Source organism: Mercenaria mercenaria, chromosome 2 (genome assembly GCF_021730395.1).
Source record: "Mercenaria mercenaria strain notata chromosome 2, MADL_Memer_1, whole genome shotgun sequence".
Classification (NCBI taxonomy): Eukaryota; Metazoa; Mollusca; class Bivalvia; order Venerida; family Veneridae; genus Mercenaria; species Mercenaria mercenaria.
In genome coordinates, this window is record NC_069362.1 from 80,035,182 (window position 1) to 80,055,331 (window position 20,150).

The window sequence follows — 20,150 nt, forward strand, 5'->3', positions numbered from 1 at the left end:
CAATTCCAGATGATAATTCAAGAACTCTTGGGTCTAGGATCATGAAAGTTGATAGGGAGGTTGGTCATGACCAGCAGATGACTCCTACTGATTTTGAGGTCAGTAGGTCAAAGGTCAAGGTCAAAATGACTCGGAACGGTTAAACCGTTTCCGGACGATAACTAGAATGCTTGGGCCTAGGATCACGAAACTTGATAGGGAGGCCAGCAGATGACCCCTATTGATTTTGAGGTCAGTAAGTCAAAGGTCAAGGTCAAAAGGACCCAGAACAGTCAAACCGTTTCAGGATGATAACTTGAGAACGCTTGGGCTTAAGATCACGAAACTTAATAGTGAGGCTGATCATGACCAGCAGATGACCCCTATTGATTTAGCGGTCAGTAAGTCAAAGGTCAAGGTCAAATTGACCCAGAATAGTAGAACTTTTGTGTACATTGACCAGATAATTTCTGTTCCTTTTGCAATTACTGAATGCATCAAGGTGTGCATTTCGTGTTCTACGAGCTTTTGTTTTCACAAATATCTCTTTAGGCTTTTGATTCTTGCTGTGTATAACCTTGATTTTCACAAATATCCCTTCAGGCTTTACATCCTTAGTGTTAATGTTAACAGTGTCACTTGATACTTCCTCGTTCTATAAATGCAGGTTATATGACTACAAAATGAGCAGATTTTATTTGTGTTTGTTACTTATATTCAGCTGAAATTGATTGGCCTTCCCTTATAGGCTGAAGTATGGGTTTTTACATTGCGTATTTGTTTTCTCTTTTTTTCTGTCAACAAGATGAATAGATATATATTAGTTGATGATTTAATATGAATCGCTGAGGTCATATATATTGACTCATTAAGGAATTCTAGTTCTTGACATAATTACTATATAAACTAACGTAACCAGTGAACATTGCAACAGGAAAACATGTATGTTACTTGGAGACAGAAGAAGGGAAGAAGTATTTTGAGGTGTTTACTGCAATACGATGGCATCATGTTGTCAATGATATCTCTTCAATAAAGATGCTGGAAAATGATAGAATATTGCCAATTGGTAAGTCTAAGTATTTACACATAAGGGCTGAATATAAAATGTGATTAGTGCAGAGCAAAATCAAAAAAAGAGCAGACATGTGTATTCATTGTAATTGTGAATATTTGTCAGTAAATTAAGCAAAATTAATTCTAAACTAAAGTTGACTGAAGATGCCCAAGTGGCTGAGTGTAAAGAATTCTGACTTAGAAGTACTTCTCCCAGTCCTCTTCTTCCTCATTTCCTGCTTTAGTTTTCATGTGAAGAAGTTGCAGGTTTATTGCTTCTATGCAGCTGCCAGCCTATTCCTGAAATAATGTTTTAAAGATCACCTGTGTCTAATCTATGTTTATGTATAGGCTTTATAGATCATGTTTCTGTGTGTAGGATGTGTAGATCCTACTTTTCTACGTAAAAGCTGTGTAATTCCTATTTGATATAATGTCAAGCACTGTTTAAATCCTATGTTTCTATATATAGGTTGTTATATCTTTTGTTTTACATGTAGGTTGTTCAATGTTGAGATCCTATGTTTCTGTGTATAGGCTGTGTAGGCCTATGTTTTTAGCTCACCTGTCACATAGTGACAAGGTGAGCTTTCGTGATCACCCTTCGTCCGTCGTCAGTCTGTGCGTCCGTCCGTCAACAATTTCTTGTCTGCACGATAGTGGTTTCATTTATGATTTTATTTTAACCAAACTTGCACACAACTTGTATCACCATAAGATCTCGGTTCCTTTCTTGAACTGGCCAGATCCCATTATGGGTTCCAGAGTTATGGCCCCTAAAAGGGCCAAAATCAGCTATTTTGACCTTGTCTGCACAATAGCAGCTTTATTTATAATTTTATTTTAACTAAACTTGCACACAGCTTGTATCGCTATAAGATCTTGGTTCCTTTCTTGAACTGGCTAGATTCCATTAAGAGTTCCAGAGTTATGGCCCCTGAAAGGGCCAGAATTAGCTATTTTGACCTTTTCTGCACAATAGCAGCTTCATTTATGATTTAAATTTAATCAAACTTGCACAAAACTTGTGTTGCCATAAGATCTCAGTTCCTTTGTTGAACCGGCCAGATCCCCTATTGGGTTCCAGAGTTGTGGCCCCTGAAAGGACCAAAATTAGCTATTTTGACCTTGTCTGCACAATAGCAACTTCATTTATGATTTGATTTTAACCAAACTTGCACACAACTTGTATCACCACAAGATCTTGGTTCCTTTCTTGAACTGGCCAGATTCCATTATGGGTTCCAGAGTTATGGCCCCTTAAAGGTCCAAAATTGGCTATTTTGGCTTTTGCAGCCATATAGAGACTTCATTTATGGTTTTATTAGCTCGACTATTCGAAGAATAGTCTAGCTATTCTACTCACCCTGGCGTCGGCGTCACACCTTGGTTAAGTTTTTGCATGCAAGTACATACAGCTATCATTTAAAGGCATATAGCTTTGAAACTTATTTATTCTTTTTCTAGGTCAATTACCAACCTCACTGGGTCAAGTTCCATAACTCTAACATGTATTTAGAGCAAATTATGACCCCTTTTGGACTTAGAAAATTCTGGTTAAAGTTTTACATGCAAGTTACTATCTCCAAAACTAATGCAGATATTGAACTGAAACTTCACATGTGTCTTCGGGGTTATAAAACTAGTTGATAGCACCAAGTCCCATAACTCTGACCTTCATTTTGGTTAAGTTATGCCCCCTTTTGGACTTAGAAAATTCTGGTTAAAGTTTTGCGTGCAAGTACATACAGCTATTACTAAAAGGCATATAGATTTAAAACTTATTTTTTCTTTTTCTAGATCAATTACCTACCTCACTGGGTCAAGTCCCATCAGTCTGACATGTATTTTGGCCAAATTATGCCCCCTTTTGGACTTAGAAAATTCTGGTTAAAGTTTTACATGCAAGTTGCTGTCTCCAAATCTAATGCAGATCCAAATCTAATGCAGATATTGAATTGAAACTTCACATGTGTCTTCGGGGTTATAAAACTAGTTTATAGCACCAAGTCCCATAACTCTGACCTTTATTTTGGCCAAATTATGCCCCTTTTTTGACTTAGAAAATTCTGGTTAAGGTTTTGCGTGCAAGTACATGCAGCTATTACTAAAAGGCATATAGATTTGAAACTTATTTTTTCTTTTTCTAGATCAATTACCTACCTCACTGGGTCAAGTCCCATAACTCTGACATGTATTTTGGCCGAATTATGCCCCCTTTTGGACTTAGAAAATCCTGGTTAAAGTTTTACATGCAAGTAACTATCTCCAAAACTACTACAGATATTAAATTGAAACTTCACGTGTCTTCGGGGTTATAAAACTAGTTGATAGCATCAAGTCCTATAACTCTGACATGTATTTTGGGCAAATTATGCCCCCTTTTGGACTTAGAAAATCCTGGTTAAAGTTTTGCGTGCAAGTACATACAGCTATTACCAAAAGGCATATAGCTTTGAAACTTATTTATTCTTTTTCTAGGTCAATTACCAACCTCACTGGGTCAAGTTCCATAACTCTTAACATGTATTTTGAGCAAATTATGCCCCCTTTTGGACTTAGAAAATTCTGGTTAAAGTTTTACATGCAAGTTACTATCCCCAAAACTAATGCAGATATTGAATTGAAACTTAATATGTTTCTTCGGGGTTATAAAACTTGATGATAGCACCAAGTCCCATAACTCTGATATGTATTTTGGTCAAATTATGTCCCCTTTCGAACTTAAAACTCTTTTGATATTTAACAATTTGGGTAATAATTTCCTGCTTCTGTGACAATATTTCGAATAGTCGAGCTTGGCTGTCTTACGGACAGCTCTTGTTTGATACAGACTTCCAAAATATCTTCAACAACAATAAATCATGACAAATCAGATCCAGTCGTAGTTGCCGGAGTTATTTTATATCTGATTATGTCCCCTGATTGTAGTCAAAATGGATTTATATCAGTAAGTACTTATAGCACTTATTTGAAATTTCATTATTGTCATTAGTTGGACTGAGCCAATCAGGGTAACTATGGACTGATTTTATGTCAAATTACCTCCCTTTATTTCAAATTAAAATGCGTATATTTCCGTAACTAATGAAGATACTGATCTGAAATTTCATTTATGTCAACAGATTTATTTGGCAGATCCTTCTTTTGTTCACTTACAATAATTTTCTTTTTGATTACTTCCCTTTTACGTTACTATAAATAGCTTATTTTTAGTAACTTTTTTATTATTGGCCGTAGGGAAAACCCGAGACCACTTTTCTGTGGTACAACATGGATGGTACCTCCAATTTTTAGGTGTATTTTGACATATCTGTACCTTGTAAGAATTTTGTTTTTCTGTTTGGTTAAATTTCTTACTTTGTTGTTCCTGTCCTTTGGACTTAGATATTTTTTCTGAGGACCTTCTTGTCCTCAAGTGCAGTGATAACAGGTGAGCGATATAGGGCCATCATGGCCCTCTTATTATGTATAAGTTGTGTAGATCTTATGTTTCTGTGTATAGGTTTTATAGATCCTAGGTTTCTATTTGTAGGTTGTTCAGATCCTTTGTTTTTGTGTATAGGTTGTGTGAACTTGTGTTTCTTTTTGTGTTGTTTAGATCCTGTGTGTCTGATTATGGAATGTTTAGATCTTATGTGGCCACCTACTTAGCTCAATAGGGAGAGTGCAGATCTACAGATCGTTGGGTCATTAATTCTATCCTGGGGTAGGGTGGTGTATGTTCTCCATTATTATAAGAGACATTTTGTCTGAAATCAATAGTCCTACACCTCTGATTCATGTGGGGAAGTTGGTAGTTACTTACGGAGAACAGGTTTGTACTGGTACAGAATCAAGGAGCACTGGCTATGTTAACATTGTTAATGCCTGCCGTTACATAACTGAAATACTGTTGAAAACTGTGTTAAACTCAAAACAAACAGAATAAGATCTTATGTTTCTATGTATAGGTTGTTTAGATCCAATGTTTTTGTGTATAGGTTATTTATATTCTATGTTTCTGAGCATAGGTTGTTATTTTCTATGTTTCTATGCATAGGTTACTCAGATCCTATGTTTATTTTATATCAATTCATTTTAGGTCACTCGTGATGAAAGCTTTAACCTGATTTAAACCACACTGGTGTCCATTTCCTGGAAATCCAGTATTGGTGTTTTATAAGAATGTGGTCATTACCAAATTAGGGCTCAAACCCACAACCCTGGTTGAGTACCTGAGATCTAGACTGACTGTCCCACTTAGTGAGATTCCTTTATCTTGTGTTTCTTGGTGAGGTTTTGTAGCATCCATACCATCCACATGTCCCTCTTTTCTTGCATTACCATCAAGTAACATATGACCCTACAGTAACAGGAAGTAGGGGCATCTAGGTCAATGTATAGGTTGCTTAGATATGTTTCTATGTATAGGTTGTTTAGACCCCATGTTTCTATATGGATGGAGAAGAGTTCTGTCTGTGGAGCAAGGGCACGACAAAGGGTAAGTTGTTTAGAAAAATATATTTAATTACAATTTTTAATATTAAGTGTTGGTGTGTTATTAAGAATAAGTTTTATATTGAATATTTTATTTATGCTTGCCTGCTTAGCTCAATAAGGGGAGTGCAGAATATTTGGATTGTTGTTTGTGAGTTTGATTCCCAGGTGAGGCATATGTTCTCCATGACACATAAAAGACATTTTGTCTGAAATCTTTTGTTCTCCACCTCTTATTCATGTGGAGAAGTTGGCAGTTATTTCTGCCGAACGTACAGAATCCCGGAACACTAGTTAGGTTAAGTTAAATGTCTGCCATTACGTAACTGAAATACTGTGGCAAAATGGTGCTAAACCCAAAACATACAAACTAGAGCTTACTTCTATTTTTATTGTAAATCTTGTGATACTATGCACGCATACACATGCGAGCACAGACGCATGACACACATTTATATATACTGAATTGGATGTGTATTCTTATATGAATGTGTTTTAGCCCAGAAAGGAATGTAGAGGAATCAGTGTTTAATGACTGCTGTATAAGATGTGGGAGAGTGTTGCTCAAGGAAGATGATGTAAGTTAATGTACATCCTAGATTTCTGTATTTATTCATTATTATACTGGTAAACCCCACCTCCCTTGTTAAAATTATTTAGTATTAATTCTATTGAGCTTTATCAATGATATTTGAAATCACAAGCTGTAAACATTTTAAGATATCATATTGATATGAGTTGAATCTTCATGTGTAGCAGGGTTCCAGAAAGTGCAGAGTCTGTCCCCAGCTGAAAAAAGAATGTTCCTCCCTCAAGAGAAAGGCAAAAATGCCAAAAATTTCAGTAAACAAAAGTTAATGGACAGTTATGCCTTATCTGAAAATTACGTTGGAAATCTTTAATAATCAAGTTACCTTTTCATAATTGAATGATTGAAATACAATAAGTTAAAATTGACTCTTTAATTGCATTTAAATGCAGTTTATGCATTATTCACCCACAAAAAATCACAGGATCTAAATTCTGTCTGCTCGGGTTGGTCATGTCACCGTCATGATGTAGAGAAATTAAAAAAAAAATCTCTTAATTTATTACAGTCTAGAACTACAAAATAACAGCACTGTAAACACCATATCTACAGCCTAAATTACTAGATACAGAGCATCTTTTCATTTTTTTCCAAATACGTAATTTACGACTGTGGTATTCAGAAATATAAACCATGTTTTAAAGGCAAATGAAAGCTTATTAGTCCCCTACTGGTTGAAAACCAGTTTCGGGGACTATAGGAATGCACTTTTCCGTCATTCCGTCCGTCTGTCTGTCTGTCCGTCCGTCCGTCCGCAATTTCGTGTCCGGTCCATAACTCTGTCATCCATGAAGGGATTTTAATATTACTTGGCACAAATGTTCCCCATGATGAGACGACGTGTCATGCGCAAAACCCGGACCCCTAGCTCAAAGGTCAAGGTCACAATTGGAGGTCAAAGGTCAACAGGGCTTTTTTCCTGTCCGGTCCACAACTCTCCCATCCTTGAAGGGATTTTAGTATTACTTGGCACAAATGTTCCCCATGATAAGATGATGTATCATGCGCAAATCCCGGACCCTAGCTCAAAGGTCAAGGTCACAATTGGAGGTCAAAGGTCAACAGGGCTTTTTTCCTGTCCGGTCCATAACTCTCCCATCCATGAAGAGATTTTAATATTACTTGGCACAAATGTTCCCCATGAGGAGACGACGTGTCTCGCGCAAAACCTGGACCCTAGCTTAAAGGTCAAGGTCACAATTGGAGGTCAAAGGTCAACAAGGCTTTTTTCCTGTCCGGTCCATAACTCTCCCATCTATGAAGGGATTTTAATATTACTTGGCACAAATGTACCTCATAATAAGACGATGTGTCATGCACAACTTTCAGACCCCTAGCTCAAAGGTCAAGGTCACACTTAGCAGTCAAATGTTAACATAGCATGAACAGGGTCTGTTTCCTGTCCGGTCCATAACTCTGACATTCATTAAGGGATTTTAATATCACTTAGCACAAGTGTTCCCCATAGCTCAAAGGTCAAGGTCACAATTGGGGGTCAAAGGTCAACAGAGTTTTTTTCCTGTCCAGTCCATAACTCTGCCATCCATGAAGGGATTTTAATATTACTTGGCACAAATGTTCCCCATGATGAGACAACTTGTCATGGGCAAAGCCCAGACCCTTAGCTCAAAGGTCAAGGTCACAATTGGAGGTCAAAGGTCAATAAGGTTTTTTCCCTGTCCGATCCAGAACTCTGTCATCCATCAAGGGATTACAATATTACTTGGCCTAAATGTTTCCCATGATGAGACGACGTGTCATGTGCAACACCCAGTACCCTAGCTGAAAGGTCAAGGTCACACTTTGAGATCAAAGGTCAAGAGGATTTTTTCCTGTCTGGTCTGTAACTTTGTCATGCAAAGCAAGATTTAGATATCAGTTGGCACAAATATTCCCCTGGATGAGACAACATGTCATGCACAAGAACCAGGTCCCTAGGTCTAAGGTCAAGGTCATATTTAGAGGTCAAAGGTCAAATTCAAGAATGACTTTGTACGGAACATTTCTTCTTCATGCCTGGAGGGATTTTGATGTAACTTGGACCAAATGTTCTCCACCATGAGGCACCCTTGTTTTTAGAATTACGTCCCTTTGTTGTTACTAAAATAGATTTTATTGTAACTTTCTTATTACTGGCGGTAGAGAAAAATCGAGACCACTTTTCTGTGGTACAGCATGCATGTTACATTCAATTTTTTAGGTGTATTTTGACCTATCTCTACCTGGTAAAGAGTTTCTTGTGGACTTATATTATAATTATAGATTTTTTTTTTTTTTAAAGATTAATTTCCCTTTGTTGTTACTATAAATAACTTACATGATAACATTTTTATAATCAGCCAAAAAAATTCAATATTAAAACAACTGTGGGTTTTTATATATGCACATTTTAATCCAAGTGTGTTGTTATAACATATTGTATATGTAGTACAATATTGTTTATACGTCATTGACAGATATCAGTTCACTATGTTATACTGCAGTAGAGAAAATTAGGTGCCTTCCAGTAGGGGACTTTGTATTGCATGGCAATACTTCATTCACTTGTTCTAAATATCTTGTACAATATTAACACAGCAATTAAATAGCCAGCACCGTCCATACATGACTATTATTAATATTTCTCTTTTTGTTATAGTATTGCTGGAGATGGGTGGGGTATAATTATGGAGTTGATCTCTTGGTAATCATATCAAACAGGTAAGGTGAATCTTTGTTAAGCATTAAGTGACATAACATCATTCTAAGATAAAAACATAAAATAATTTGCACACAAATATGTATGAAGTACAAGCATCCAACAGGGATACAAGCAACTTCAGCATGTTTTCAATACCTGGTTCTGAGGTTATAAAACCATGTTTTAAGACCAGTCTGAATTCTCCAGCATCTGATTGGATGATTCTTAGCTAATTCTTGACATTGACCAATGGCAGTGCTGCATTCTTGGACTGGTTATCAGACACAATTTTATAACCTTGGAGCCTCCTGTTTACAGCTGCAGTTTGGTGTGCAAATACTGTTATTATGTCTCCCACCACACAGTGGTGTGGGAGACATATTGATTTACTCCTGTCTGTCTGTCTGTCTGTCACAAAGCTTGTCCGCACTCTAAGTCAAACATTTCTCATCCGATCTTCACCAAACTTGAACAAAATGTGTGTGCCAATAAGTCGTCCAAGTTCGATAACTAGCCAAATCGGCCCAGGCACTTTGGAATTATGGCCCTTGAATTACCGAAAAACGCTCAGATTTTAGGCGCATTCCTGGAGCCAGAAGGACCCCTATATTACTCATGAGTAGTATAGGATGCCTTTTGGCTCCAGGAATGTGCACATGCAATCTGAGTAGTATAGGAGTCCTTTTGGCTTGATGAATGTGCATGCGCTCCAGTAGGGCAAGTTCGATAATGAGCCAAATCGGTCCAGGCACTTCTGAGTTATGGCCCTTGAATTACCGAAAATCGGCCTTTTTACTCTTGTCCGTGTTCTAAGTCGAACATTTCTCATCCAATCATCACCAAACATGAACAAAATGTGTTTGACCATAAGTCCTCGGCCAAGTTCGGTAACTAGCCAAATCGGCCCAGGCACTTTGGAATTATGGCCATTGAATTACAGAAAATCGGCCTTTTTACTCTCGTCCGCGCTCTAAGTCCAACATTTCTCATCCGATCTTCACCAAACTTGAACCAAATGTTTTTGACTATAACTCCTTGGCCAGGTTCATCAACTAGCCAAATCGCCTGAGGAATTATGGCCCTTGAATTACCCAAAATCGGCCTTTTTACTCTTCGAAGGTATATTTGTAGTGAGTAAACAGTATATAAAGACTGACTTGCTATTTAGATGATTAGGCAGTTGTGGGAGACATGCGCTTTTCTCAAAAGCTATTCTAGTTTTGAATTTATTTTAGATTAAGAATGAAAGATCTGTCAGTAAAAATGTTTTTATATCCCAGTAACATTGTTTTCTATAATTACTGGCCTCTATTTTTTGTAAGTTTATGAAGAATGAACTTCATTATGTTTATTTTTTTTTTTTTTTTTTTTTTTTCAGGAAATAAATATAAAACCCTGTTTTCAGTTCCTATCAGTTATTGAAAGATAACCAATGGTTGGATAACTTGCTACAGTTGTGATGTCAAATAGGACATCAGAAATGATGTAATGATGTTATCTCAACATTCCATGCATCAAAAAGTTTTTGTTTCAGGCTGGTATTTAGCCTTATTTACCAAACTTATAGTCAGTTTTGGCTAAGATAATACTAAAATTGTTAGAAATGTAGGATAAAGTACCTTGATCTGCAATAATACATCTGGCTAAGTGGGTTTTGCCAGTCTCACACAACATTCAAGCTTGACAAAATGCACTCGAGCCGAATACAATATTGCAGATGGAAGGACTGTAACAGTTTTAATAACGCACTTGTATTTTTCACTATCTATACATACTGGTTTCTTGCAAACTTTTGCCAACAAAGAATCTCTCCAGACCTGATGAAATGCTTGTCATATAATTCATATGGTTTGTTAAGTTTAAGATTGTAAAACTCATTTATCCACATTATTTTATGTTTACAGGATTGTTACATTGAAAAGGAACACACATACAGAGACTTGTTCCCAGGCTGTTAGTTTGCAAGATATGAGATACCTATGTTACAGGTAAGTCTGGGGAAAATGCTGTAAAAGTTATAGAATTATTCATGTGGGATTATTTTTGTTATTTTCTTATTTCTGGTAACATGAAAATTAGTTGTCATGAAAATTCCTTATTTTGATTCTGGAAAATTTACAGCTTATGCTAAGAATTGGACCACATTGAAACACTGCAGACTTGGCATTGGTTACTCAAGTTTCAAAGCTAACTCAATCAGTTAAATGTTATTGAGTTGAACTATGTTTAGGTTGCTCTAGACCCTTCATATCTTAATCATTTGCTCATCTCCTTGTAATCTCAAACATACAGGAACAAGGGTTCCATTTGACCCAGGACCTCGGGTCCGGACCCGGGAGATTTTGAAAAGACGCTCAAAGGACTTGGCATGATACTTGCCTGTAGGTACAGGAATGGTACTAGGTTCTTTAAAACAAAACTTAAAAGTATAAAATGTAAGATTTGGGGATAATTTTATACATTGGTTTACCAAATTATTTTCAAATTGGATTAAGACATTGTCAATGCATTTTTCTTTAATATATATTAAAATTGCCACTTTCTTCAGTTCTGTTTGGCAGAAATTTTTGATCTGCTCCAGATTCGTTGGGTTATTTTTGTTGAAAATTGCATTAAACGCTTAAAAACTTGCCAGTGTCATGATTGTTGTATCTGTAAATGATGTCTGTGTAGAAAGTAAGAAGATAATAAATGGTTGTATTGAATGTTCGTCTTTCAGAATGACTATTTCATCTGTGGATAAAGACGGTAATGAGACATTCAGGAAGGGAACAGGCATACGGAAAATAGGGCTTGGAAAGAATGAGGTATATGTAATACATATAACGTAACATTATGGCATTTATGACTTTTTATGAGCTCAAAAATATGTACACCACTTCAGCTTCCAATGAGAAAGGGTAGCTTTATGGATAAGGCAACAGATGTTTAATAATAACAGGTTTAAAGCTTCAGTCCAGCTGGAAATGTGATTGCAGCTCCCTATATGATTCAAGTGAATCACACCTGTACTGATTCATTCCTGTACCACACCAGCACTGGTTAATCTCTGTATGATACTAGCACTGGCTTATCCCTGTGTGACACCAGCACTGGTTTATCCCCACATGACACCAGGTTTATTGCTATATGAAATCTAGCACCTGTTTATCCTTGTATGACACTAGTGTTGGTTTGTCTTCATATGACAACATCACTGCATGACACCAGCACTGATTTATCCCATTATGGTACTTGTGTTGGTTTATTCACATATTACACCAACACTGGTTTATCCCAAAGGATATTTGCACTGGTGTATCCCTGTATGACACCAGGACTGGTTTATGCCTGTATGACACCAGGGCTGGTTTATGCCTGTATGACACTAGTGTTGGTTTATCCCATCCCTGTATGTCACCAGGACTGGTTTATGCCTGTATGACACAAGTGTTGGTTTATCCCTGTATGATACCAGGTCTTGTTTATGCCCATAGGTCACCAGGACTGGTTTATCCCTGTATGACACTAGTGTTGGTTTATGCCTGTATAACATAAGGACTGGTTTGTGCCTGTATGGCACCAGCACTGGTTTATGCCTGTATGACACCAGCACTGTTTTATGCCTGTATGACACCAGCACTGGTTTATGCTAGTATGGACCCAGCACTGGTTAATGTCTGTATGACACCAGCACTGGTTTATGACTGTATGGCACCAGCACTGGTTAATGCCTGTATGACACCAGCACTGGTTTGTGCCTGTATGACACTAGCACTGGTTTGTGCCTGTGTGACACCAGCACTGGTTTATCCCTGTATGGCACCAGCACTGGTTTATGCCTGTATGGCACCAGCATTGGTTTATCCCTGTATGGCACCAGCACTGGTTTATGCCTGTATGGCACCAGCACTGGTTTATGCCTGTATGACACCAGCACTGGTTTATGCCTGTATGACACCAGCACTGGTTAATACCAAGAAGCAGACTACAACCATATTTTGCAGAGTATCTTCTTTGTACTGTGCTCCCCTATACTTTCACAAATTGGAAAAGGAAACCATGATATACAGTGTTGTTCATGTGGGATTAGGATAGAAATATGATTAGTTTAAATAGATAGTAATAATGTTGGACAAGAATCAGTAGTACCCACTAGCTGTCAGCATGAATCTAATACAATTTTCCATGTGTTTCAGGATGAGATAGTATTAATGTTGCACGATAATCAGCAGTACCCACAAGCTGTCAGCATGAATCTAATACAATTTTCCATGTGTTTCAGGATGAGATAGTATTAATGTTGGACGATAATCAGCAGTACCCACAAGCTGTCAGCATGAATCTAATACAATTTTCCATGTGTTTCGATAGGTATAGTTGAGATCAGCAGAAACAATTATAATATGTGTTGTGAATAGTGGAAATCAGCAGTACCCACTAGCTGTCAGCATGAATCTAATACAGTTTTCCATGTGTTTCAAGATCAGATACTAATAATGTTGGACAAGAATCAGCAGTATCCACTAGCTGTCAGCATGAATCTCATTCAATTTTCCATGTGTTTCAGGATCAGATACTAATAATGTTGGACAAGAATCAGGAGTATCCACTAGCTGTCAGCATGAATCTCATTCAATTTTCCATGTGTTTCAGGATCAGATACTAATAATGTTGGACAAGAATCAGGAGTATCCACTAGCTGTCAGCATTTCCATGTGTTTCAGGATGAGATAGTAATAATGTTGGACAAGAATCAACAGTATCCACTAGCTGTCAGCATGAATCTCATTCAATTTTCCATGTGTTTCAGGATCAGATACTAATAATGTTGGACAAAAATCAGGAGTATCCACTAACTGTCAGCATGAATCTCATTCAATTTTCCATGTATTTCAGGATGAGATAGTATTAATGTTGGACAAGAATCAGGAGTATCCACTAGCTGTCAGCATGAATCTCTTGTTTCTGTCACCCAGTCCAGAGTGCCCTTTACCAAGACTGAAGATGCCAGATGGATGATATTGAGAGTATTTGAATAGACATTGCCTTATCAGCCTCAGGATTTGAAATATTAATCACTGCCAATTTATTGATCTCTTTACTGATTTTATTAGTTTAAAGAACAGGTAGAGATGTTGCAGTCACAATTTAGTCAGCTTCTGTGTCCATGTCCCAATTTGGAATTGGATTGAAAGTTGAATCTTCATATACTTACTCACTGTGAGAATCTGACTGGAATGCACACATTTCATAACTTTATTTTCTATTTTTACAAAGTTATGGCCCTTTTTTGACTAAGCAATTTTTTGTCAAGTTTTTGTTTGTAAACTGATATCGCAGTACTCACTTGTAGAAAATGAATTGAAACTTTACATACTTGTTTACTGTAATGATCTGACATGCAGTACCCAGGTTCCATAACTCAGTTTTGCTTTTTCACAAAGTTATGCCCCTTTTTATACGCCCTTGAATTACTCGAAAAACTGCGAATTTAGCCTTGTCCGCCTTCTTGAGTCAAACAGTTTTCATCCAATCTTCTCCAAATTTGCTTACAATGTTTGTGTGCATAATATCTCGGCAAACTTTGATAACTACCCAAATCACCCCAGACACTCTTGGATAATTGCCCTTGAATTACTCGAAATCTGCGAAATTGGCCTTGTCCATTCAAACAGTTTTGATCCATGGAACCTCACAGATACCTTGATTCTCCTTCTTACTCTTTTTTTTTTTTTTTAGCTCACCTGTCACAAAGTGACAAGGTGAGCTTTTGTGATCGCGCAGCGTCCGTCGTCCATCTGTCCATGCGTCCGTAAACTTTTGCTTGTGACCGCTCTAGAGGCCATATATTTCATGAGATCTTCATGAAAATTGGTCAGAATGTTCACCTTGATGATATCTAGGTCAAGATCGAAAGTGGCTCACGTGCCATCAAAAACTAGGTCAGTAGGTCAAATAATAGAAAAACCTTGTGACCTCTCTAGAGGCCACATTTTTCATGGGATCTGTATGAAAGTTGGTCTGAATGTTCATCTTGATGGTATCTAGGTCAAGTTCGAAAGTGGGTCATGTGCCGTCGAAAACTAGGTCAGTAGGTCAAATAATAGAAAAACCTTGTGACCTATCTAAAGGCCATATTTGTCATGGGATCTGTATGAAAATTGGTCTGAATGTTCATCTTGATGATATCTAGGTCAAGTTCGAAACAGGGTCATGTGCGGTCAAAAACTAGGTCAGTAGGTCTAAAAATAGAAAAATCTTGTGACCTCGCTAGAGGCTATACTTTAGAATGGATCTCCATAAAAATTGGTCAGAATGTTCATCTTGATGATATCTAGGACAAGTTCGAAAGTGGGTCACGTGCCTAAAAAGTAGGTCAGTAGGTCAAATAATGAAAAAGCGTTGTGACCTCTTTAGAGGCCATATTTTTCACGGGATCTGTACGAAAGTTGGTCTAAATGTTTATCTTGATGATATATAGGTCAAGTTTGAAACTGGGTCAACTGCGATCAAAAACTAGGTCAGTAGGTCTTGAAATAGTAAAACCTTGTGACCTCTCTAGAGGCCATACTTTTCATGGGATCTGTATGAAAGTTGGTCTGAATGTTCATCTTGATGATATCTAGGTCAAGTTTGAAACTGGGTCAACTGCTGTCAAAAACTAGGTCAGTAGGTCTAAAATTAGAAAAATCTTTTGACCTCTCTAGAGGCCATATTTTTCAATGGATCTTCATGAAAATTGATCTGAATGGTCACCTTGATGATATCTAGGTCAGTTTCGAAACTGGGTCATGTGCGGTCAAAAACTAGGCCAGTAGGTATAAAAATAGAAAAACCTTGTGACCTCTCTAGAGGCCATATTTTTCATGAGATCTTCATGAAAATTAGTGAGAATGTTCACCTTGATGATATCTAGTAAAATTCAAAACAGGGTCACGTACCTTCGAAAACTAGGTCAATAGTTCAAATAATAGAAAAACCTTGTGACCTCTGTAGAGACCATATTTTTCAATGGATCTTCATGAAAATTGGTCAGAATTTTTATCTTGATAATATTTAGGTCAAGTTCAAAACTGGGTCACATGAGCTCAAAAACTAGGTCACTATGTCAAATAATAGAAAAAAACGATGTCATACTCAAAACTGGGTCATGTGGGAAGAGGTGAGCGATTCAGGACCATCATGGTCCTCTTGTTTGGTTAACAAGGCATACAACATCAACATTATTACCTTTATGATACATAACTGAATATTTAGATGGGCATATTTTGTGACAGTCTGGCACTCTTGTTGGACTTTGTATTCATTCATGTATTTTTGTTTAGTGACAAGGACTGTGAAAAGTTGGGGGTTGCTTTCCTCTGACAGCACTTGTTTTACAATGATAAATTAGATGATATTATGTTAAACTTAAATACTCTTTTGTCTGGAATTGGTCATAGTGACTGTATGTATAATAGATTTTTGCTTTATCAGATTCAGGAGTTGAAAAATCGAATCACTGCCATCCATGTGATCTCTTTACTATTAATGTTTGATTTATATATTTAGTAAAAGTGTATGTAAGTATCACTTCTTCATAGTATAGACTAAAAAATATTATCCATTTTGTAATGGCCAGTATGTCGACACTTTAAAACATGTACCCAGAAAAAGCTTTCTGAAACATAAATAGAAGTGGAAAAAAGAGAACAATGACTGATAAGAATGTATTTTAATATCCCGTTTCTGAAGCGGTTTTGGCTGAATGACATCGGCATTCTTTCAATTGAAAGGCACAACCATATATTGTAATTCTGTAACAAATGTTATATTTAGTATGTCAAAATAGAATTTTAATCTTACAAAAAGAGTAAGACATATATACCATGAAATGCATGTAAAAGTCTGATTTTAATCGTATTCAGCATAATAGTAATTGCAATAAAACATTATTTGGTTATATTGATATTAACAAACAGCAATGGTGTCGGTGCCAAAACAATTGGCTGCGTTTCATTGTATGTTTATTATTCTTCTTTTTTTGTTTGAATTCCAATTTCCATTAAATGTTTCTCTAGTCTTATCTTAAGATATAAACTTTAAAATATTGAAAGTGTTCCTCTTTAAGTGTTGAAGTGATTAAGACTAAAAGTCAAATGTTGTGTAAGAAATGTTTTTGTTGTCTTCGTTTAACCAGTTCTGAAAGCAAGGTATGCTATTCCGTGTTAATAATTATTTTATGCCTATTTTTTTCTAATGGAGGTTCAATGTTTATAGGTTACTAGACTTGTATCAAGAAATATGCACAAGTTCTGCAGCAGAAGTATTGTGCGACTTTAGGAGCCCAATTTCATGCCGCAAAAAAATGAGTGCATATTTCTTGATGCAAATCTAATAATCTTTTTATTACATACACATACTAAAATTATGATTATTATAAAGTTATATAAATTTGTTCTTTAGCCTGAGTAAAATCGAAGATATTGTCATTAAAGAACTTTTAAACATGCATAAACCTTACGTCACAAATGACGTCAAGCACCAGATATGAAATTTGAACATCAGTATATTGGCGTTTTAGGTTCCACTGTAACTTGACAGAGTTTTCAAACGAGTATGTAATAAATGAGATTTACAGTATTGGTGTAGATTTGTGCAGTAGAAGTTATGTTCAGATGTGTGTTTAGGTTTGTTTAATAGGCACAATGAAAGTGGGTTATAGTGAACTTGTCAGACCTGAAGAACTTTGTTCCTTGACACTAAGGTTCTGTATATCCGTGTAGAGAACCTATCTTTACATCCAAGGTTATATAATGAACAGTTTGTTTTATACAGATGACCTGATTCAAACACCTGGTCAGCTGGTTACTGGTTAGATCAACATCACATCTATATGGAATCTAACTTCAACAGTCGTGTAAACAGTAGTAACTTTTTGTATCTCCAGTAATGGATTTGGAAGAGAAGCTCTTACAAGATACATGCACAGTTTATTTTTGACATTTACCCTTCTGAAAGACAACACTGTAACTAAATAGGATTAATTGAATATTAATGTAGAGACCAATATTTTCTTAATTCCTGAACATTTAATACATTTAATGGTTCAGAATTTCTACTTGTACATTTACATGTAATTAGAAATCTAATAAAAATGAGGTGTTTGTAGTGGCATATATAGATGAAATAAATGCTTGATAGAATTGAATTTGGTATTGACAAATGTCATTTAATGACAGTTAAATTGCAACATATTACTAGATAACAACATCCATATACAAGTTCTTTGATTTTTAGCTAGAAAGAATGATTTAATTACACACATTTATTTCTTTTTTAGACTTTCAAATATAACACCAATAAGCTTACCTTGTTAATGTATTTTTGCAGTCTTAGTTTGATTTAATGTCAGGTGGTCTGTCTTTGATGCAATGTAAGCCATTTCTTTCATCTTTGGTAAAGTGCGTATTGTTAAACTAGGTCAGATCATAGAAATATCTTGTAAACTGTCAACAGGCCAGTTTCAAACTGATATTTGTGAGCCTTGGTTAGAAAATTGTCTGTTTAAAATCTAGTATAATTTGTAACTGGGTCACTTTGGAAAAAAACTAGGTCTTTAGGTCAAATCAAAGAAAAGATTTGTTACCATTTTAAAGGCCACTATTTCAGCTTGATCATCATAAATTTCTGTCAGAATTTTTGTCTGTATGAAATCTAGGTCAAGGTCAAAAGTGAGATACCCTAGGTCAAAAACTGTCACTAGGTCATTGAAAAACTTGGCTTATGGTCTATTTGATTTACATGAAACATGGTCAAAATGTTTGTATGAAATCTAGGCCAAATCAGGTGCTAGGTTATCTTGGGTAAGGACTTGGTCAGGTGAGCAGTACAGAGTCTCTGGGGCCTTCTTGTTATATTGTTACTAACACTTCAGAGTGTTTTTGTACATGTACATATTTTACAGACTGCACAAGTTGATTTTCTAAAAAAATGCTAAGAAGATACTTTTTTGTTTTATTAACCTTTAGCATGCTAGATAAATTGTCGTCTGCTGGAAATGTCGTCTGCTAAAATTGTAAAGTTCATTCAATTTGCTCCAAAATTGGAAGAAATATTGTCAGAGTAGCAAACAACTTGGAACCTGATCAGACGCCGATTAATCGGCGTCTGATCCGGTTCCAAGCTGTTTGCAAAGGCTGTTAAATTCGCCTGCAGCAGGCTAAGGGTTAACATGGAGAAGTTACTTACGGAGAACATGAATGTACTGGTACAGAATCCAGGAACACAGATTAGGCTAACTATCCACTACTATCCACTGTTACATAAATGTAATACTGTCTAAAAAATGACACTAAACCAAAAAATAAACAGAACTGCCAGACTAATGGTAACTAACTTGTTCTAGATTTCAAATAAAATTTAATATAAATCTGAAGGTATGTCCCTTCAAACTCATTCTTTTTATTGGTCTTCTTATAAACATATTTACTAGAATACATACATAAATTCAATACATCTATGTTTAAAAGGCCAGACACTTTTACAAAAATCATGTTGCAAACAATTCAATACATATTACCAGTAATTAGAATTTTTATGACGGATTGGTTTTGCTTGAGTGTCAGTTTGAATTATGTGTTATTGATTGAAAAATTCAATATTATGTTTGTGCATATTCAGTTTAACATTTTGTTGATTTATTGAACAATAAAATTTGTACTACAGAGTCTGTATTTTGTTTTATTAGCAGATTCAGTTTGATTTAAACTTGTCAGTTGTCTTGCTTTGAATGTCAAACAAAATACTATTAGATTTTCATTTCATTTTATGCTTGGAATCTGCCATGAGAAGGGAAAAAGCAACATTTCACAAACTTTTCTCTTGGCTCACCTGGACAAAATGCTCAGGATGAGCTATTTATAAATGGATAACTCAGGACCCATAGTTTTTCTAACACACAGAGGTTAGAATTTTGGGCCAGTCTTAATCAAACCTGGTCAGAATGTTTATCTCAGAAAAATCTCATATAAATTTGATACTAGGTTATCTAGGGTCAAATAGCTCTATTTTTTGTTTGTAATTTTTATTATACCCCTCACAAAACGAATTTAGGGGGTATATAGGAGCGAGCTTGTCGGTCTGTCTGTTGGTTTTCATGGTTCCGGACAATAGCTCATGAAAGGCTTGACAGATTTAAATAATATTTGGTACCCAGGTGTAACATCATAAAATTCAGGTCAAGTTCGACTTTGAGGTCAGTAGGTCAAAGGCAAGGTCACAGTGACACGGAATAGTTAAACGGTTTCCTGATGATAACTTGAGAATGCTTGGACCTAGGATCATTAATTTTAGTAAACAGGTGTGACATCATAAAATACAGGTCAAGTTTGACTTTAAGGTCAG

At 36.1% G+C, this 20,150-nt stretch overlaps 1 protein-coding gene across 2 annotated transcripts in view; it reads left to right on the forward strand.

Moving 5' to 3' along the window:
* Positions 1 to 19,473, forward strand: part of LOC123564400 (germ cell-less protein-like 1) — a 53,720-nt gene extending 34,247 nt beyond the window's left edge. The window contains exons 9-15 of one of the 2 annotated variants that reach the window (XM_045357948.2): positions 914 to 1,048; positions 5,449 to 5,518; positions 6,014 to 6,092; positions 8,742 to 8,803; positions 10,688 to 10,771; positions 11,503 to 11,590; positions 13,662 to 19,473. In XM_045357948.2, coding sequence (XP_045213883.1) covers positions 914 to 1,048; positions 5,449 to 5,518; positions 6,014 to 6,092; positions 8,742 to 8,803; positions 10,688 to 10,771; positions 11,503 to 11,590; positions 13,662 to 13,784 — 641 coding nt within the window. In that variant the 3' untranslated portion in view covers positions 13,785 to 19,473. Of the gene's footprint in view, positions 1 to 913; positions 1,049 to 5,448; positions 5,519 to 6,013; positions 6,093 to 8,741; positions 8,804 to 10,161; positions 10,269 to 10,687; positions 10,772 to 11,502; positions 11,591 to 13,661 lie in introns of those variants that run through there. The other variant, XR_008369912.1, reaches the window with a different exon arrangement.
* The last annotated feature ends 677 nt before the right edge of the window (positions 19,474 to 20,150 follow it).